The 22,187-nt window shown below is 34.3% G+C and overlaps 2 protein-coding genes across 4 annotated transcripts; both read right to left on the bottom strand.

Moving 5' to 3' along the window:
- Positions 1 to 11,535: 11,535 nt before the first annotated feature.
- LOC121256526 (cysteine--tRNA ligase 2, cytoplasmic-like) lies at positions 11,536 to 17,376 on the bottom strand. Of its 3 annotated transcripts, none has more exons than XM_041157364.1 (9): positions 17,113 to 17,376; positions 15,300 to 15,363; positions 14,965 to 15,126; positions 13,819 to 13,989; positions 13,457 to 13,738; positions 13,238 to 13,363; positions 12,334 to 12,567; positions 12,090 to 12,206; positions 11,536 to 12,015 (listed from the first exon to the last, which is right to left on the bottom strand). In XM_041157364.1, the coding sequence occupies exons 1-9, from the start codon at positions 17,286 to 17,288 to the stop codon at positions 11,758 to 11,760; spliced, it is 1,590 nt and encodes a 529-aa protein (XP_041013298.1). In that variant the 5' UTR covers positions 17,289 to 17,376; the 3' UTR covers positions 11,536 to 11,757. The 3 variants fall into 3 exon arrangements, with proteins under 3 accessions (XP_041013298.1, XP_041013300.1, XP_041013299.1); XM_041157366.1 differs by having other exon boundaries at positions 15,300 to 15,421; positions 17,113 to 17,248; XM_041157365.1 differs by lacking the exon at positions 13,238 to 13,363.
- A 3,103-nt stretch (positions 17,377 to 20,479) lies between these two features.
- Positions 20,480 to 21,343, bottom strand: LOC121254137. Its single transcript, XM_041154100.1, has one exon. It carries the CDS (start codon positions 21,149 to 21,151, stop codon positions 20,651 to 20,653), a length of 501 nt encoding a protein of 166 aa, XP_041010034.1. The 5' UTR covers positions 21,152 to 21,343; the 3' UTR covers positions 20,480 to 20,650.
- Between the last annotated feature and the right edge of the window lie 844 nt (positions 21,344 to 22,187).

Below are 22,187 nucleotides of genomic sequence, written 5' to 3'. Positions count from 1 at the left end.
TCTGCCCATCAGCTATAAACTCTCTCGGCACCATATTCGGATATGCAGTGCGCAATCATGGGATACCAATGAAATTAATATTTGAAGTAACTTGTCATTATTTTTTAATTAATATTGTAATTTACTTTAAAAAAATTATAAGATTATAAATTATTTGGTAATTTTCAATTTCAGTGATCATATTAATGTGCTCAAAAAACTATGAGTAAATGATATAAACCATAAACGTGAAGAGGAGTTTCCAAAATGGTTTGAATAATGGGTAATGACATTACAGATGTGAGTTTGAATTACCAAAAAAATATTATTATTGTTTATTTTTGTATGTTTATACTTTATTCAATATATAAGTTGTAAAAATGTATGCGAGTAATCCAAACGATATATCAGACGAACTGTATGCATTGATGAGTAGTCCATCGAGATGAGTTATTCGATATTCTGCATCTATTTTTTGAGAAAGTAGGTATCACACAATAGATCAAGAACGTTATAGAAAAATACAAAATAGTAGTGTCCTAATTGCATGAAGTCATGATAAAGGAAACATTGATTTTCTATGGGGTTATTATCAATATAATTGGAATGAGATATTCGAGTGAGCTTGTGGTGTATCTATTTTAAGTGTGATTGGTTGGATTTAAGCAATCCTCGAAGGGGAGTGCACAATGATGCATATTTTTTTAGTATTAATACATCGAAAAAATGTTATGAAAATGATTCTTTTATTTTGGTTTCCCAAGCTTCTCAAGTATTTTACTTAGATGATCACGAGTTAAGAAATTAATGGCAAGTAGTACAAAAGTTTTCTCCAAGAAATATATATGACGTTATCCGTGAGGCGGAGGGACAAGATGAAGAAGAAGATGATCCCTCTACTCAAAAAGCATACCAAGAAAGTCAACCTCCCTTTAACTTGATTGTGGAATTGAGTCAGTGTGAGATTATTCCATTACATATGGAAGATATTGAGGCTGAAATTGTTGATGCGACAGTTAAGCAAAATGTTGATTCATCTGAAGTATCTACAGATGATGAGGGCGAATGGTCAACTGAAACTAATACAGATGATTAACCGGTTTTGTGTTCACATGATACTTTATGACAAATCTTTTATGTAATGAATATATCAGTGTTTTGAAATTATGTCACCAAAGATGAAGGAATTTGCATCCCGTCTTCATTTGTTCCTACCTCTCTAACTCACCACTAAAGATTGATTCTACATAACAAGGTAAACATCTAATAGTTATTTTGTATTCGTTGTAGAAACGAAGTAAATTATGGCTAGAAACGATATAAGATTAACATTCTTGACAAATAAATCAGAGGTTAAGGATAACTAGCAGCTTGACTTGCATCACATGTGAGTACTCTTACGCAAATTTATGCACATTTGGCTACGAGTTAATGGAAAAAAGTCTCTCAAGATGTGAAAAAGTTTATCAAGAAACGTTATTTGGTAATGTTTAAATAATTGATTTATAATATTGTTTAATATGCATGTAAAATTTTAGAATATGCAAGTGATAATATCTTTGTAGATATATTTTTTTCAAAAACGACTTCGAATTAAATTTTTTTTGGAGAGATCAGGAGTATAAGACTGTCGATTAGCTTATGTGTATATTCCGTAAATATAAGGTGAGGTGTTATGAACATTATAATAAGTTAGAGAACAGGGGAAATGCACGCCAACATCTTTTTCAGGATGACCGATCTTCCGATTGGGAAAAATTTTGTGACATATTTGAGGATCCATCATATAAGGTAAATTAAATAAATTTTTGTATGTGTCTTATTTATAATTTTTGCTTCCTAATATTTACAATTTCTATGCAAGATATTTCTATCGCCTCTCCAAGAAATTGTAATGCTATTTTATTTTTCTATTATTGTATATAGTTTGTTATTTAGATGTATTCTAATAACTCTATATCTCAACAAATGTATCTTGTAACAAGAGTTAGATACTAATTATGATATGATAAAATTATATGTTGCATCACATATTGATCGTAATGGAGAGTGGATTCATCTCGATACCTATGAAAATTATTTAAGTATTATTATCTGTTTTAATTAAACATATTTAAATATTTTTAGCGATATTAATTCTTTCTCTTATGTGTAGAAAAAAAAATGGTTGCCCTACGTGCTAAATCAGCGTCAAATCAAAATTTCTCAACAAGTGATTTTGAAATTTTTACACAAGTTCTGGGTCAACGTTCAGGATATTTTAGGGGTTTAGTCGCTGTGTAAAACCTTCTAGCTCTTCCTCATCGTCTGGATATGCCTCTAACACATCTATAGAGTTACAGAAAGCAAATTCCAAGATTGAGGAATTGAGTACAAACTAGCATGAGTTAGAGGGTCAATTGGCGAAACAAACAGACATAGAAATGCGCATGAAACAACAAGAAGAGTTCAAGAGATAGATGCAACTCCAAATGCAGATGCTTATGCAACAGTTCAGACCTGCAAGCAATTGATTTACATTATACATACAGGTTTTGAGATCTATTTCTGTACGAAGAACGCTAGTATTACTGTTTTATTTATTTAGTTCTCACTTACGAGACTAGTTTTATGGGTACTAAACAAATTGTAATGTATTTTTTTAAATATTATGTATGTCTATTTGGTCTTTTATTATTGGGTAAAATAAAATAGTTACTGTTCGAACAAAATAAGTAAAACCATTCGAACATTGATTCAGAACATTCGAATGTAATCGTTATTAATTAAATGTTCAAACAATACTTGAAACCGTTTGAACGATGACATCAAACATGGAATAAACGTTCGAAAGTCATCTCATAACAAATTGTTCAGTCATATCATGGTCCGATTGAACGTTTTACTCAATACGTTAAAAAATATTTTACTGTTCAACCATCAAATTGTTTGTTCAAATGTTTTCACATGCCTATTTGGTCAAACGAATTGGTATCGATCGATCGTTCATGAAAGACGCATTTGAACATAATTGACGTTCAAACGTCACGCTTGTACCATTCGAACGTGATTCTAGGACGAAATTCAATCGTCCCAAAAATAAATGTTCCGTTCGAACGTGATCAAACGGTTTTGATCAAGTTCATCCCAAAAAATATTTTTTGATACGAAATTGATATTTTCGTCCTAAAATACCTTTCGAAACACTGTTATTGGATCGACTTTGAGATGATTTTTTTTAATCCCAAATAATATTTTGGGACAAAATCATAGTTTTTTGAGACAAAAATTCTCATCCCAAAAAACCACTTATGTTGTAATAGGTGATGGAAAGTAAGATCAACGTCTAGCTATAAAAGAGATCGATCAGGATATATAGAGGGCCGCCGCCTCTCAACAAAGGAAGAAAAATCCAAGTACTTCTTCGGTATAACTACCAGTATGTGTGTCCCAATTGCCAGTCAGTTAGCTATGTACTATGGTGGTGAGAGATTATAGATTGATCGGCAGACATTTCGACCAAGTACAGGCATGTGGTAATCATGAATGATTAATTAGAATGGATGGATGGTCATAGATATTCTTGGTTTTCTTTTAATGAAAAATGAGAAAATTGAAAAAAGAAAGGGCATTGAAAAACAAGTACATATATGGTTCGAAAAACATATCAATTAAAATTAAAATTAAAATGAGGCTTCAATATATATATGGCCTAATTGCAAAGGTGCGGCTCTCACGCTAATCTCCGTCGAAGGAAGGCCGATCGGCCTTGTTGGAGCTCCTAGATTGAGGAGACTCGGCTATTAACCAGGTGCATATATATATATATATAAAGTTTGGATCTGTGGGTGAAATTTCCACATTCAGTATATATCCATGATTAATCGCTCGCACAATATTGTATTGGTACTCTCTCTAATATGTGATTAATACATATAGAAAACCTGGTAGCTAGCTTCTTAAGCGATCGATACATGCACCGTCGATCGCTAATGCACTACAACAAATACTGCTTTTTTTTTTCCGGAGTGACAGTAGTGGGAAAAAGTATATCCTTAGTAGAAAAAAGTTTTTTTCCACCAATTTGTTCCGTGGCAGACTCGTGACATATAATTGGTGAAGAAAGAGTCTTTTTCCACCAAACCACACGTTCACAAGACAAACTTTTTTTTTTCCACCGACATCCATGGTGGTTAAGACATTTTTTCTTCATGGCAAATAAGGTCTCATCTGGTATAATATGGTGAGAAATAACATCATTCTCCATGAGAAGAGGTTATGGTAAAAAGTGTTTACCCATAACATACCTTCATGGAAAAAAATATTTGCCAAGAGTTTATTTCGTGGCAAATGCAAAGAGAATTCAGGGAAAAAAATTGTAAAATAAAAAAATGAGATTGAGCAAAAAATAATTATAACAAATAGTCTGATATAGGGTAAAATAAATATATTTGAATTTTGAAGATCCAAATTCACACTTATAATAATTTAAAAAAAATGTAAAATTATGCTAACATTCGCAAAAAAAAAATTCTAATGAGAACCCAATTTATACACATACACCACACAACCACAAAATTTTATAAGTTACAATTCATGGCTCCACAAAACCACAACCATACAATCCATTCAAGAATTGTAATTCCATAACATTAATACTACAAGCCAATTTGTCTTATCGTATATCAAAAACAGGTATGCCTTCCAATCACACACACAACACAAAAACAAAACACTTAAAGCTGTCACAATTGATTAAGTAACGAGTAGTTTAACATGATCAACTACCAAAATCTTTCCTAGCTTGTTCTGTTTTCCCCTGTTCTTGCAATTTCATATATCGCTCATGAGGCTTCAAGTCTTCGGGTTCTTCCACTTCATGCTCAACGTCTTGCTGATACCATCAAGTATAGATTGAACAATTTTTAACAGATTGTGAAGAATATTTTCAAATCAAGAATGTGAACATCATTATCAGAGCACAAGCTATCATTACAAAAAAAAACTAGCACAATAAGAAGTGAAATAAGGAGTAAGCTAATCACATATTCAACTAAAATTACTTTTTAACGGATACATAATTATAGGTACATAACAATAAAATAGAGACAATACAGCAATAGTCTACCTTAAGAGGCCGTGTGGGTGGTCAAACCAGATCAGGGAGAGAGGGGGAGGCCTTGGGTTGGGCATGGAGAGGCTGAGGGAGAGGAGGTGGTTGCCGCGACAATATTGTGACGGTGAGTGGCGGAGAGGTGGGCAATATGTGGCGAATCTAGGTGGTGGAGACCCGTGAGAGAAATAAGGAGTTACGAAGGGACCCGTGGGGGAGCTAGGGGATGATCGGAGGGAGCCGACAAGGGGATGTCAGTGCCGTCGACGACGAACGACGGTGGCTTGGGTGCTGGTTGCAACGACGACATTACAAAGCCAAGAGGGAATGAGGCTCATTTCGGGGGAGGAGAGAGAGAGAGAGAGAGAGAGAGAGAGAGAGAGAGAGAGAGAGGTGTGGGGAGGCTGGGTTCGACGAGGGGTGGTCTCCGGTGAGGTGATGGTGGCGCGGCGCTGCAGTGGTGGCCGATGGCTGGGCTGTGGCCTAAGGAGAAGAGAGGGAAGAGGGGAGGGGTTCCATCGGCTGCAAGGGGGAGGGAGAAGAGAGAGGGGAAAGAGAGTATCCACCAGAGGGAGAGAGGGGGGAAGAAAGGCAGAAGGGGGAATAGAAGGGAATAACATAAAAGCTAATAACATTCTGCGACAGTTTATTATCACCACAAAAAGCTAATAACATAAAATATTTCAAGTAAGTTTATTTGCGGTGATAAATAGTCTCTGGAAAAACTAATAACCTCCTAGCAAAATCTAATAACCCTATGGAAGAAATATATTTTAACTAAGATTATTTGCGGCGAAATAAAATCGGCACAAAAAATTTTGTTTAGCCGCAAAAAAGTTTTTTCCTCTTAAAGTTTTACTTGCCGACGGAATCTAATGGTAAAAGGCTAGTTCTTTTCTCACGAACAGTTCTTATGTCATCAACTAAGTATTTGCCACGAATGTATATCGCGTGGGAAAAAAATTTGTGGGAAAAGGTCATAAATGTTGTAGTGACGTATCGCCGGTGATATATATAAAGTACTAGTTCTTGATCATGGTATTTGCATGATCATGTACGTACGTACGAAAGAGTAGTAGTACTGCTAGCTTCATATATATATTCTAATGATGTTCGATCTGCATATGTGTTTAATATTAGGGGTCGATTCTTATTTGTCTGACGATCGACCGAAGACATGCATAATGAACTAAGATCTCGTTTGTTTTCAGAAAATATTTTATCTCATTTTATTTTATCATTACAACTTTTTTAAATTCTTACACAAAATAAAATAAATAATTCAACTTTTTCAAATTCTAAAATAAAAATAATATTAAAAAATATATTCTAATAATATTTTATTTAATTTTTTAACTTTAATCTCAACTCATCTCTGAAAACAAACGAGTCTTGAAGTTTCAAGCTAGTACTCTAATAGTACTGTCACTGTTAGTGTTAATGATCATATGACTTAAATATTTACTTTTTTCGAAGCTAAGACATTTTATTATAATGACTTCATGGTTATAATCTACACTGATCACTAAATTAATGTCTAGCTAATTAAGTTGCTTGGTTTTTTGCCTGTAGGCGGAGAAACTGCAGGGATTTTGTGCCTAGCTATTTATGACTCATATATGCAGCAGCTTCAGCTTGTAGATGCAGGATGGAGAAACTCTAATAATTAAATGATTTGTACAAGTTTCAAATAGATAAATTATTTATAAGCCTATACGTACGTACATACTTGAAAACGCTAGCTCCACTCTATATAATATAATTAAGCACATGCATACAGTACGTACCACGTACTGCAGTGATTCTTGAATACTCCGATCCTGTATTCTCAGAAGTACTATATATATATATATATATATATATATATATATATAAATATAAATCTAAAAATATATCTAACCCCAAGCCCCAAGCCTTAACCTACATATATAATTCCTCAAGCTGTCTGCTAGGAAAAGAATACGTACGTACGCAAGCTAATGCTGTATGGCACCAGCTGGCCAGAAATTTATAAGGTCAACAGTGGCAGGAAAAATATCTAAAATAATAGATTATACGTATCTGATCTGTCTCCGTTAATAATTAATTAATGGTCCATGCATGAGACTATAGCATGCTGAACGTCAGACGTCGTTGGAACATATATTGCTGATGGAAATTGCAATCAGTTGTTGAAATTGATCGTACTCTCTAAGTACTATATATTATGCTTATGAATGAATGAATTATTATAAAAAGCTAACGTTCATCTATTGGATCAAGTACTTTTTGGCTTATATATATATATATATATATCATATCAATATATATATATATACACTAAATAATTATAATATATCACATTTACCTAGAGAGATATATAATTTTCTGCTGATCAGCTAGCTAGCTATAGCTAGTACGTACCAAAAAGTGAAAGCATTTTATCAAGATCTCACATCATATATATAGGCACTTTCATGTCTTTTAATTTGTTGTGAAATATTCGACCTGGACATCATGAACTACTAGGATGTTTCGCAATGTCACCAAGTGCATGTCTTTTGATCATATGACCCGGAAAGTACGCATACTGCATGCACGCTCTTACCGCCCTTTTTCTCATGATGTCCTTTTGCTTATTCAAGCTAGCGGCCTTTGTTTTCCTGTGCTATCCTAAGTTTCGCTGTGCATATCATATTGTTCACATGTTAGGATATTAATTGAATAATTACTGATTTCATCATTTTTCTTCTAACTAATCTTTCTGGACAGCTAATTAGATATGTACAATTAATTAATTACCATGGAATCGTACAAATTATATAAAGTTTATATAAGCTGTCGAGTAAGGTATTATATAAATGATGTCATGAATAAGGCTGCGTATTAAGGCTGTGTTTGATTATTGAACTCATCTTAATCCAATCGTTAATTATTTTATTCAATTATATAAGTTTGACACATGATCTTGGTTAGGAAAGTTCTATGAACAATCTTTGCCTCCAAGACGTACATGTATAATTAATACTAATATTTTTCCCCTTTTTTTGAAAAAGTTCACGTGTTCAGATTGAAAGAAAAATTGAAACCCACCAATTCTCTTGCACATGATGCAAGAAAATCGTATCCAAAAAAGGTAGAGATGATCTTATGAAAAAAAGACTTTAGAAGTCTACCCCTGGACTGATCAACCAGAGTGAAATTGAATCCTTCAAAGGAGAAGATAGTCAGCTTCTGGGTCCCATGCATGGACGACTCTCTCACTTAATTTCTCGATCTGCATGCAGGTCACATTCACAACTCCTTGTGATGATCAAAGCAAAGTATTTTTTATTCATTATAGAGATCAAATTCAAAAACTTCTGCGCGGATTAAAGTCATGTGCATGTCAGAGCTTTTTCTTTGAGGTTTCCAGCTTCAAAATTAAAGTAATAGTTTCATATATATCCTAGCTAGCTAGATGTCTGATACATATATATATATATATATATATATATATGCGCGCACACATACATATAAGTCTTTGATTTTGACATATGATTAATTGATCATTGAGTATAAATATTAATTAATATTAGCTAATCCAGAAGCTGTCAAGCCACTCTAGAGGCTAGATGAGGTTTAAAACGAAAGTCATCTGAGCGTGCCTTGTCAACCAAAAGAATTAAAAATGAAAGTTTATTTATTTATCAATCACAGCCCAAGGATGCATACAATATTCAAACTGAACATGAGATGGATCGTCTGTTGTCAAGATTACTCCTTAATTTTTTTTTCGTTCTCAGCATCAGGGAAACATTTAATTAGGACGTAGCATAATTCATCCTCACCTTGTGTTTTACGGTCCAATAAGCTGAAGTAACGGTTCCAATTCACATTCGAATTCGAAAGTCTCAAGTGAGATAGTAAACTCTACAATATCTATTGACGTTTGTGGACATGAATAGTTTAGTCATACTGTTTCAACCATTAATGATACGCCAAATTGAAAGAAATACCATGTTGCCGACAACAGGTGGATGTGTAGTAAATGAACATGGAATACATGCATGACGGGAAGTACTCCTGCTCATGTAAGAACTTAATTAAGTCTCCATCACTCAAGACTCTTCAAAGCCATGACTGTATGACACGTTGTTAAGGACAATAGGACAACTCCCCCACTCTCTCCTTTTGAATAAATGCAGAAGCCTTCACAATAACATGTCTTTTACCTTGTCTTTGTGGGCCTGCCTGCCTGCTTTATCCTTAGTTTTCCAGCAGTCTAGACTAGGGTTCAACTTTAACAAAGAAGACAAGCAGAACTCAATGTGTACCGATGGGATCCCGAATGGCTTCATAAGGATCCTTTTACGTGGTTCTCAACCAAAAATGATGACACACCTTGCAAATATAATTTTACAGACACGAGAGGGATGAGAGGTACGATGTACCTCCAAAGTGAGAGAAGAAAGAAAGAAGGAAAGTGTTTTCAGTACTATTTCCGGGGGACTGATTCGTCTAGGTAATGTCATGCATTAATCAATCACACATGCATCAAAGGTGTAGGATCATCGTACTAGCTACAAATACATCGTAGATTGCGAAAATCAAAACACTAGCTACTAGCTAGAAAGACAAAAAAGTTTCACACAGCGTAAGAAATAGAACCATTCATCCCAAACAACGTTGTTTGCATTTGTGGCCCATGAACTCATGAACTAATATGTCAGGGCCAGGCCTTTGCAGAAAATGTTAGAACCCGACCCGTCCGTGCGACTCGATCCTACCTGACCAAAAAAAGCAGGTGGAGCAACTTGCGGGACAAACCCGCTGAAACTAACATTATAAGAAAAACTCAATTTCAGTTCAAGTCGTCAAACGATTTGAATTCCGTAGAACCCTCGAGAAAACACTTTCTCACCCTTTCCTATCTGCCAAACAACCACCTATTCTCATGGCCTCTCCTCAAATCTACTCTTCTTTCAAGTACTCTGACAGCCTCACCGCCATGCATGGCCATTTCGTTGTACACTGCCATAGTCTGCGACGCTATCTCCTGGCTCCTCATCTATCGCATCAACTCCTACAAGTCGAGATCCTCAATTGACAAGGCTACCAAGAAGTGGGAGATGATGAAAACCGAATCCTCCGCCAAGATTGCCAAGAAATCTAAGACCAAAAAGATGGAACGCGTCGAGAACAGCCTCAAGGAGTCGAGCCGCAACGTCTCCCTCTTCAAGTTCAAGTTCGGCGCCGTCTTCGCCCTTGTCCTTTTCGTCATCTTCGGTTTTCTTAACTCACTCTTCTTAGGATTTTCACCACCACGCAGCACTAACTATCTCCATAATATTTTCAACCAATAAAAAAAGATGGGTCGTGAGAGAGGACCAACCATATGAAGCAACCAAGAGAAGGCCTAAGACGAGGAAGCTAGCCCAAAGACTAAAAGCAAGAGCAGCCCTCATGTTTCTGCATAGAAATTGAAGTGGGTTGACAGCATTAGCATTCATGGAATTTGAATGGAGTGGTTTAAGGTTTCTGTTCATGGGATTTGTAAGGTTTTTGTTGGATCTGTTTGTATACGATTTGGGTTCCATTACCTGCTTTTAATCTTGGGTCGGGTCGGCCCATATCGGATTGGCCCCTGTTTAAGACGGATCAGGCCAATACATGAGTCGGGTTGCAGCCCTATGTCAGGCAAGGGTCTCTCTGGCCTACGTTACGTATTGAAATGAAATTAGAATTTTATTATTCGCAAATAGTCATTGTTAAAATTAATGGAATTCAAATAATAACCTCAGTTAAAATGATAAGACCTACTATCTTAACGAAGCCTATAGGTAGATCGAACTATATATTAGAATTCTAATTTGATACCCTCAATGTAAAATAATGATAATTATCAATCTAACCCCTTATTTGCAACTAACATCTATTTTTGTCATTAAAGCACCTAACACGCTATTTAATTGGTTCCTTTGGGAAGAGCCCAAGCGTTCTACAATGGAGCATCCATGCCGATAAATATTGCCCCCATTAACCAACCCATCCGGACCATTGCCTATTTTTTGAGTAAACACCAGATCTATTCCGGCCGAGAGCGCAGGGCACACTTGCAACTCATGTATTTTACAGAGAGTTTTGGAGATCATGCTAATGATCACAAAAATAGACATTGTTTACATGATTCGCCTAGACAGGCTGGGCAGTAAAGCTGTATGAGTAGCAAGATATACATATACACACATGGAATTGATTATGGTTTCAACCTCATGTGCGTGGAATTGATTCTGATCCTTGGCCCCCTCCGCAAATTACATATATAATAGAAATCAACATGAATATGATGCAATAATTTCATCCCGAGAATATCAGAATCAAACTACACCTACTACACTAATGAAAATTATTGATCGGCTTTTAAACTTCTGTATAAGCAGCCAAACAAAAGTCACCAACCAAAGTTCTTCATGTATTATATTACAGAGACAGACACTCAAAGGACGTTTAAGTATGTATAATATGGCCATAATAAGGGCACATTGCTTTATATTTAAGACCCCCTGGCTCTTGGTCACACAGCCTGATCTTGGGGTCATATAAACTTGAGATGGCCAGTTACAACATTATGACAAACTTACAGTAATACCAGTAAATAATTAAAACTGTACCAGTGATCAGTTCAGCATCTGCATGTTACTGTTAAATGGATGTGACTTTCTTTTTCAACCAGTGGTGCTGGCTGTTTGCTCAACTGGCAGGGCATTATGTTCCTGTTCAACTGGGACACATGGTCTCCAAATAGTTTCATCTCCCACATCCATCAGCGCAATGCCCTTCACAGTTAAATCAGCCCTGATCTGATCACTCTTCGAGAAATCCTTGTTTTTCCTTGCTAGAGTTCTTTCTTCAATCAGATGCAACACATCATTTTCCACTAACCCTGCTCTCTTCAAAGCCTTGTCCTTTAATTGCTCCAGAACCTGTCAAGTGGAAAGCAACTTCTATATCGTATACTTCAATGGATTTATTAAACAAAGGCCAGAAATAATATCACCTCCGAGTACGTGGAAGAGGATAGTAACCCTAGAATATTAAGAACTTCTTTAACTTCTTTCTCTACTGCGATAAGAGACTCAATCATCGATAACTGTTGTTGCTTCGGTTGCTTCTTCTGGAAAATATCAAAACGGGATCATCTCTCATTTCACATACAAATTAGCAAAGAACAAAGAGAAAAAAAGGCCTAGCTAGCACATCAGAATATCATATCCCTGTTGGAACTGGTTCCAAACATGTACCTTGAGCATGTTCAAAGAACTGTTTATGAACTTCAAGGCTTCTTGAAAAGCAACAGTCAATATCTGTGCAGTGTTCAAGTCATCTGACATTTTAGTCTGAAACTCACTGCGTAGGTTACTGATGCACTCTTGGGCAGCAGAAGTAACCCGCGCTGTTTTGCCTTTCTGTTCTGGCACCTCCTTAAGGCTTCCTTTTTGGAATGGGGATAAAGCATCTTCAGAGTCTTGCAAAGTCTAACAATCACAAGATAACGGATCAGCTTTACAGTTTATATGCCTTCTATGTCGATAAATTCAAAACATAATAAATAATATCAAAGCAGAAGAGATAATATTTCAGCACATTAACTTTGGAAAACAAGGAATCAGATAGAATCCGTACACCTACATTCTAAATAGATTAGTATTAGCTCTATACATGTCATTAACCAGAATTATTCTAGTTCTACCTTCCATTCGTTAAACCTGGATCTTTTAAAGGGTGTTTGTAAATCTCACACAACAAACCAAACTATATTGGCCGAGAAAGATCCAGGTTTAACGGCTTAACATCTAGTCATCATCACTGTCAATTTGACCAAACAGCAAATAAAGAAAGGAGATAAAAAAAAAAAAGGGCAAAATCATTAACTAAAGTATCTAGGCAGAATGGCTCTAGAACTTCATCACGCAGTGGAGAAATTAAATTACTATTGTTCTATGAACTTTAAGGGGTTGAATCGACTCAAAATCCAGTACAATTAAAAACTCAAGCTACAAACAACGCACATGCATTCACCTGCATACACACACACATGAAAACCTGAATGTATGGAAAAATCAACTAAAGGTGATCCATCTGTGGAAATTAGGGAATTAGCAGAGACCCAGATGAAAATTTTGGAAATTAGGACAAGCTTCAAACCTGATATATGTAATAAACAGCATCTGATGCACTATCCAGCTGTGAGACTGTATAATTGAGAGGAGATCTATAGTGTGCGCTTATCAGAAAATGTCTCAAAGCCAGCGGATGATACCGTTGAGTTATCTACAAGACATTATTATTTATTGCAGATACTCATACGAGACTGCAGACTGAAAATTCATTAGAAGCATTACCAAGTGTTTAGCCCCACTTTACCTCACGAATTGTGAAAAAATTACCCAATGACTTGGACATTTTCTCATTGTTATTAGTGACATGCCCATTATGCATCCAGTAACTCACACGGCTCTGTTGGCAAGCAGCACAGGTCTGTGCAATCTCATTTTCATGATGTGGAAAGATCAAATCAATTCCACCACCATGAATATCAAATCGGAAGGAGAGGTAATGAGAACTCATTGCACTGCATTCTATGTGCCACCCCGGTCTTCCAGGACCCCATGGACTGTCCCAACTTAGCTCGCCAGGTTTTGCACCCTGTAATTATTAAAGAATATCTGATATTGATTCATATCAAGAAGACTTAAAGATAATGTCAATAGCAAAGCTTTTTACACCTTCCACAATACGAAGTCAGCTGGATTACGCTTTCTTGAGTCAACAGCAACTCGTTCACCAGCCCTGTGGTTTTCCAATTTCTGCCCAGATAACTGGCCATAATTTGGTGATTTATCAACAGCAAAAAATACATCTCCATCAACCAAGTATGCACAATCATTGTTGATAATCTGCAAGATACGCCCGTAATATATTATTAAAATAAATAAAGCATAGATAAATCCGCATCATGAAGGAGCCACTACACCAAAGCAAAGGCAATTTCCAATTTTCAAATTCACACTATTCCCATAACACTCCAACGAAAACAAATTAATTCAAACCAGGAAGTCATATGCCAGCTTTGAGTGAGAAAGCAAGATTGAACTAGATACATGTGCCATAACCACATTATTGGGCTCAAGAAGGGAAGGGGTGAAGAATGCAACAGAAATAAACTACAATTATATATATACTTCCTCCATCTTGGATATTCAAGGTCCCATTTTTAGTCCTTTATCAAATAGTGTAACAGGCTTTTCTAGCAGGTCAAGTCCAGCTCAAATTGACTTCAAAATGTAATAAATATCTTTTTCTTTTATTTTGTTGTTTTTATTCCACAAAGATATGAAATTTTCACTGATATCTAGTAATTCTACCCCAATGCACTATGCCCCAGATCCGTACACCACTATACACTTGCAGTTTATCGACTTTATTCAAATATTAACTTACCTCATTAATCCAAGTATATTGGAGTTGAGTAGCCAGTTTTATAGTAATAAAAACGGCGGATTAGTTGGCAAAAATTTATTTTAAAACTACAGTTGTAATCATTTGATCATCTTTATTCAGATGAATACCAGTTTATGAATTTTTAGAAATTAGGAATTCACATATTACATTTGAAAAAAAAAATGACCCAGATAGTATTATGTAGATATAAAAATTCAAGCATATGGACACAATTCATTTTGACAAACACTGGGTGTGTTGCATGCATGCCAGAAAAAGTAAATTAAAAGCAACGCCATGCCACTTTGTTATGTATATTCAACAGAAGAGCTCTATTTTCCAGAAATGTACTCTCTAGTTGTGTGTTTTGTCTGTTATCAGAATTTCCCTACATGTATCGGACAAATTGAGGGCGGTGGCAGGGATATAACCTGAGTTATCATATCCTTTATCTGTTCCATGTGATCAGAAACGCGAGGCTGATGGGTTGGAGTGAGGCACTGAAGATCAGCCATGTCGACAAGATATTCTTCGCAAAAACGGTTACTTAAACTTAAGGGTTCCTCCCCAAGCTCATTTGCTCTACGAAATATCTGCATAAATCAAGATGTTAGCAGTTTCCAGATAAGCATCAAGTACCCAAGGAATAAATAATTAACTACCATTGGTTTCAACATAAATATCTTTTTCCTGGGCTTTGAACATGTCTTACCACAACATTTTAAATAAAACACATTCCTCAAATCCCAAAATCTATTATCCTCACCTTGTCATCAACATCAGTGAAATTCCGCACGTAAGTAACTTGATAGCCCAAGTGCTGTAAGTATCTGCAGAGTTAAATTCCAAGGTCAAACATGACTACCAGCTTCCTCATCGCCAACTTTTCTACTGTGTGACAAGTTTATATAAAATAAAAAGAAATTAAAAAATATAATTATATATAAAATTAGATCCCAATAATTAATTTGCTCCATATACATAGAAATAAAATTTTAAAAAACACAACTTAATACATATTTCATATTTTTTACGATAATCATGTTTCATGGAATAATATTAATCTATTATTATTTTTGTAATGAAATATTTAGAATTTTTTTTTTAATAGAAACTATCAAGTGATCTTTTAGAAGATTATCTTTCATTCGAGTTTATCAAGTTTCTTGCAAAATCTAGATAGTTTCGTATCACATTAAGTATATAATGTTATAATTGAGATCTTAAATAAAATTTTTTTACTCAATAAAGTCTAGACTAGGATAAAACCTCTCAACTATTTTTCATATAAATCATCAACCTTAAATGAGTTTTCTTATATTTTCACTTTGGATTCCATATTAAGAAGTCTAATATTGTATAACAAAAAACTTTGAGATTCATATTTATAAGTTTATTATCTTTCATAAACTTAGTTTTAATTTAAGTTTGGTGGGACTATATCCTTAAAAATAAATAATATATAGAAATTATACAAAATTTTGAAACTATATGAAAGAAATTGGAGAAAGACATTTCTAGATATGTTAAAATTTTAGAAAATTTCAGACAACATATGGGAATTGTAAATTTTTTTAGGGGGCATTTGCTATATTTATGGAATTATAAATAAAATATAAGGTATATTTTGAATTCTTTATAAATAAAAATTTTAGAGAACATAACGTAGGTCCGCCGTTGGGCATACCTAATTCAAGTAGAAAAATGCAGCGCACGGGTACAATAGTAAACAACAATGGAGATGAGGCAAAAGCATGAGCTAAAAAATAGAGTTATTCAGTGCAAACGACTCGGCAGAGATGGACATGAGGGTGGACCAGTACGGGCTATCCCCCCGGCGCTTCATTTTAAGTCTCCTGTAACATATGGTGCTTGGGCCTTTTGGACCCAACCCATATATTTTATTTGGACCCAAGGGCTCCTACCCATAAAAACCGGCTGCAACTCCTAAGTTTTCTTGGCAAGGTCCTTCAATGGGTTAACCAAGCCAGAGCAAACAGACAAGGAAAAACAAAAAGTCACCTTTACTAAGTTCTCAATCAAGACGCTATTGTTGTAGCATGAAAACACTGTATCATTGATCAAAGTGTTTATTAAATGGGCTATAAAAAAATTTGTTTACAGATAAAAAATAAAAAAATTAAATGGGTGGGCAGAACCCATAAGTTCTATTATTGCACTCAAGCTGCAGAAGAGGTTTTCAGGTCGAGAAAATCATTTCCAAAACTTTTGCAGCCAAGGACTCCGTAAATGAAAATTATTGCTAAATGACTCAAATAGTATTCGGTGGATCCCGAAGGGCAAATGAGAAGTATATATGCTTTTGCAACATCTGATGAAATCCTTGCTGCTTTACCATCCGGCAAAGCTTTGCATGCTGTAAAATGGCGTTATAAATTGCTAATAATCTTTTTAAAAAAATGTCAGCATTTCGCAGCAACTTGCTTGAAAGTGTCCGATCAGTTACTAAATTAGCAACAACGCGTTTCTGTGTCGACACGTACATTCTAATTATCAAATTATTATTAGTAACAGATCAAAAAGAAGAAATCTGATACTCGAAAATGAAGGAGAATAACCTGAAAAGGACGTCGAAATTGACGGCAGCGCGAGCGTGACCGAGGTGGCTGAGGTCGTAGGCAGTGACGCCACAGACGTACATGCCAACACGCCCCGGCTCGTGCGTCTTGAAAATCTCCTTCTGCTGAGTCATGGAGTTGTACACACGAAATTCCTCCTCATTCGCAATCGCCATCCCTGCTCACAAAACTCCCGCTCCTCAACTCTCTCACAGTCTCGCTACTCTGCCTGCGTTTGTTTGCAGCGCAAGGATTCGATCGTATATATAAGTGTAACCAAATAGTAAAACCACAAACCTAATAAAATAAAATAAAATAATTATTTAGGAATAGATTCGCCATAAATTGGACGCGAATTGAAAGGATCGCCTGCTTCCCGTTCTCTTTTACTTGATATGCCTACCAATTTCATCCGCTAGGTACAGTTATTTTTATATATATTTTTACGTATTTTATCGATATGATTGGTTAAAACAGTTACTTTATATTAAAAAAAAGTTATACAACCAATCTCATGAATGGAATTCAAAAAAACGACTACTCTTCTAATTAAATTATTCTAATAAATATTTAACATAAGAAAACAATACTTTAGAAGCTTCTTGTGAGTGATTAAACGACATATGAAAGCTATTGAGTAATTAAATTTTCAGTAAAAAATTAATTAAATTTGAGAAATTAAATTCATCATTATTTCAATTATTATCCTTTTATCATTCTCTTATGTGATATCGAATGATTTGTAAATAAGCAAAGAATAACAAATCTTTTAGTTTATTGATAATTTATGGAATTAAATAATAAAATTCAAAATGTGACGAGTTTTTCACAGCCTCCGACTAAGGAAGTGGTTGCTTTAAGTATGTTCTACCTTATTCGGAGACATGCTATGGTATGGTGTCATTTTCGAATACCGCTTCTATTGCTTAATCGCTTAAATTGGCTTACTCCTCTGGCCGGAAATAGAAATCTAAGCATTCACGTATGAGTGATCCGCTTTTGAATCATCGGCTAGACCCGCCGATGCCGGATTTTGCATCCTAAAATCCGAAAAGAGAAGTGTTGATTTTCTTGTGCTATTGGATTTTGACAATTTAAATCGCGTTTGGGTAGTGATGAGATAATTTTAGATATTTTGTAAATAGTAATAAAAAATAATAATAATAAAATAATAAATAATAATAAATTATTTTCAAAACACTTCGTTATCCAAATGGAGTCTTAGACAATCATTTAACATCTAAGCATCAGAATTACTTAAAATAAAGTTTGGTTTACGATCTTGGATCCAAATTTAAGATCTGTGAGGTCGCGGTTATAAGTTGTTAAGGCAAGCCCAGGACCCAACACGAAAGAGCCCAAATCCTTTAGTCGGGCCCAAAAATTTAAAATAAGGTACCATTTTTATAAGAAAAAATTTATTTACAAATCTAAATATTTCTTTTAACTTTTATCTCAACTTTCAATTATATTACCAATTATATAAATATGTAAATAATGAATTATATTAAAAAGTGGGCGTAAATGAAACATACATTCCACATCATTGAAACGCACGGTAAAATTTAGTAGAGAATTTAACTTTATAATTTTTATAAATAAAACCTTATTATTTTAATAGTTTGCGAGGTAAAAGTACACGGAATTATAAGTAAAAAAATTATAAATTCGTCATAAATTTAATAGCCTGATGACATATGAACCAGTTCTTTAAATAAAAAACTTGAGGTATATAAAAATAAAAAATAAAAAACTGTAAATTGGGTCTAAAACGAGTTCATAGAGTAATGACATGTCACATGTACAGGTGGGGGTATCAGGGCCTGTGTCTTGCAGGCCCGCACGTGCGTGCATTGGTAATGAAACAAACGACTTTGGATCTCAACAAAGTACACGAAACTAATACCAGCTGTACATCAAAACAATTGAAAAAAGCTTCAAATTCCCGAAATTGTCTCAAGATGAAGGGTATGTTTTCCCAGCAAGCAATATAGTCATCATTAACTCATGGAAGTTCACTTCATGATTGAGAAAACCAAGAGGAGTATTACGCAATCTCAAGATTCTCAACCTTTATATGAAGTTATTAGGCTGAGTTATTTCACTTCTCAAACTCTCCCCCCATTCATTGCTTTCCGTGTGCTTTAACGTCTAATCAATCAAACTATAACATGTGTACAAGATATTAGGCTTGAGTTCCTTGACTTTTTCAAACTCTCCTACTGTAATTTACAGTACCAAATATATGTTAGAAAAAGAAAAAAGTCATGCTATGCTGCCGGCTAACAATAACTTCTGTGCATGCCCCTAATACAAACTTGTATTTTTATTTTTATTTTTTTCATATTTTTTTAACATATTTAAATATTTTTAAAAAATAAAAAATATATTAATACACTAAAAATCACTTTTTTAATCATTAAGTAAAAATAAATAAATACACGAACTGTCAAAGTGAGTGAACAAACGAATATTTTTTAAAGAAAAATATTTTAACTATAACGGAATTATATAAAAAATAAAATTGATAAAATAAAATAGATCTAATAGATTACATGAAATCACATTATCTTGTAGGTTTACTTTTATGTAATTAATTCTTTTAAAAAACTTCAAGTCTTATTGTATTTTAAAAGACTGATAATATTTGTAGGTTATGAATTTATATATAGCATTATTAAAGGAAAAAAAAAGAAGTACGAATTAGGGTTACTCGTGTCAAGTCCATTTACTAATTATTAGGGTTTTTCGAATGATTCATTTATTCGGTACTCATCCATAATGACAGAAGATTAAAGTCATCTTGATCATCTTTTTATGATACCATTTGAGCAATTAACAAACAGCAATCTATGGCACAAAAGAATAAAGCCATTGACCTAAAATGAAAAGGTGCATGACCTCTCTTTGCTCTCCACCACTTGTTTTCATCCTCCCAACGGCAATATAAACCAATTAGATGCCGACTTGCTGAGACTTGGCGTAGCCATGTCTTAAATAGTTACATATTAAAGCAGTTTTTGAGATTAAAATATTTAAAAGAACTATATTTACAAGTCTGTGTAAAACATATATCCTATGCGGTTGATATGACAGAACTCGATTTGTAAGAGAAGTTTATAATTCAAATCTCTTACAAATTAATTAACATATCCTGTCAATGATGTAAAAGTGTGTTTTACACACCAACTTATAAGCAAAAGTACTCAATGTTTATAATGACATGCACATTTTATTTGTACTAATCAAGTGGCATGAGCTCTTGTAACGAAGAACTCAAATGATTTTTAAGTAAAAAATACAGATTGTAAAATGTTTAAAATTAATTAGAATATAAATAACAATCCAAATCAAAACTCATCTCCACAATCTCAAAAAATCATGTGGAGAATATAGACAACAATAAATTTTTTTTTAAAAAAAAAAAAAGCAAAAATAAATTACAACAAATTCAATAATTCCCTTTTTAGGTTTTTCCATCACTTTTTTTTTTCCTTCATGGGTAAAATCCATCATGTCCAGCACTTTGTTGGGTTTGCTAAATTGATTCTTGGCTCTGCATTCTCATCTCTTCGTAGAACCTTCGAATAAACCTCTCAGCCCTCAGATCGACGGTATCTTCTTCATCACACGAACCCAACGGCTCCAGGATTAACTGCCCTACTGCAATGTCATGATCTTTTATGACAGGAAAAGCAGGTAGAGATTCTAATGTGCAGTCTGCATCCTCCTCCTCATGAGCTCTCAAACTACCCAAACATCTACAGAGAAAGAACATGGAATAGATATCTCGAGGCCATCTGTTCTTGAAGTGGTAATTTCTGCGGTAATGAATGAGGGGAGTGCTTGAAGGAGAGAACTGGTACTCCTCCAGAAACCCATAGTTGTAATGTTTGAGAAGCTTTAACTTCTTGACCCTTCTTGCTTTCCTTATAAGAAAGAGGAGTTTTGGGATAGCTGGTTTTCTCATTTTGGCAATGAAAACGGAGAACTTGAGAAGATTTGAGACCTTTTGGAGAATGGGTCTTTTTCTGGGCATTTTACGTGGTGGAAACTCGGTGAAGTAAGAGAGAAATTAGATGGGGTTCGGGGAAACACTCTTTCTGGTTGCAGAAAGGTTGGATGGGGCTTGCTTTCAGCCATGGGAAGGGATCGAAGCTTTTTAAGGATAGCAAAAAGGTGAATGATTTAGGCGGATCTGATGTTTTGGTGGGGAGCCGAGCTGTAAAAAGATGGGGGTGGTCGGTTGCATTTTGGACTTATATTATGATATAAAGCAATAAATGCAGCTAGCTAGCCGTTACAACCCCGGGTGGAGCTCCTTACTCTTAACTTTTGAAGTTTGAACTTCGAATATATGATGAGTTTCTATTGTTATTTTTTCATGTAACACTTATTTTTATTTTTTTAAAATTTTATTTATTTTATTCTTTTTAAATTAATTAAATTTTTGTACTGATCATCATCTATACATCACATATTTAATAAAAAAAACTAAAAAATTATATGTGTTGATGTTAAGACCATGAGCAGAATTTATTTTCTTCTTATATAAAGCAATACGTTTATTGTTGCCCGACTGACGCTAAATGGGAAATATTGGTGAAGTTTTAATTAGAGTGTAAGTCTAAGTACTCTTATTTTAAAAAAAAGGAAAATACTTTAGCAACAAAGTAATCACACAAAAATAAATCTATAAATTGATATAGCTTAATGTGATACGTCAGATTGTAAAGTTATTTTTATTATTGAGTAGATCTAACAGATTTCATGAAGTTACATCAATTTATAGATTTATTTTGTGTAATCTTTTTATATCTATAATAGTTATAATGAGATTTACATATGATAATATTGTATATGGTATTCACGGTAAATATAGTCTTCAAATATACAAATTTTATACAATTTCTTTGAAATACAACGACAGAGTAAAAAAACATGCGCCAACTCCTCGGGTTACATACTTACAATCAAATGAGATGCAGTGTAGTCATCTTAACTTTGTCCATTTTTTTTTTTTTTTAATGATTTTACCTTTTACTATTAGGAATTTCTCTTGTGTAGTAAACAAG

Source organism: Juglans microcarpa x Juglans regia, chromosome 3D (assembly GCF_004785595.1).
Source record: "Juglans microcarpa x Juglans regia isolate MS1-56 chromosome 3D, Jm3101_v1.0, whole genome shotgun sequence".
In the NCBI taxonomy this organism is placed as follows: Eukaryota; Viridiplantae; Streptophyta; class Magnoliopsida; order Fagales; family Juglandaceae; genus Juglans; species Juglans microcarpa x Juglans regia.
This window is presented reverse-complemented; position numbering and strand designations above follow the sequence as displayed.

Excerpts from the sequence above, each read along its gene's own strand:
- LOC121254137 (XM_041154100.1), bottom strand. The coding sequence starts at position 21,151 with ATGCCCAGAAAAAGACCCATTCTCCAAAAGGTCTCAAATCTTCTCAAG.
- LOC121256526 (XM_041157364.1), bottom strand. The coding sequence starts at position 17,288 with ATGGCGATTGCGAATGAGGAGGAATTTCGTGTGTACAACTCCATGACT. Across the intron at positions 13,990-14,964 it reads TAAAGGATATGATAACTCAG|ATTATCAACAATGATTGTGC; the intron begins GTTATATCCCTG and ends CGTATCTTGCAG. Across the intron at positions 12,207-12,333 it reads GTTCTTTGAACATGCTCAAG|AAGAAGCAACCGAAGCAACA; the intron begins GTACATGTTTGG and ends GATATTTTCCAG.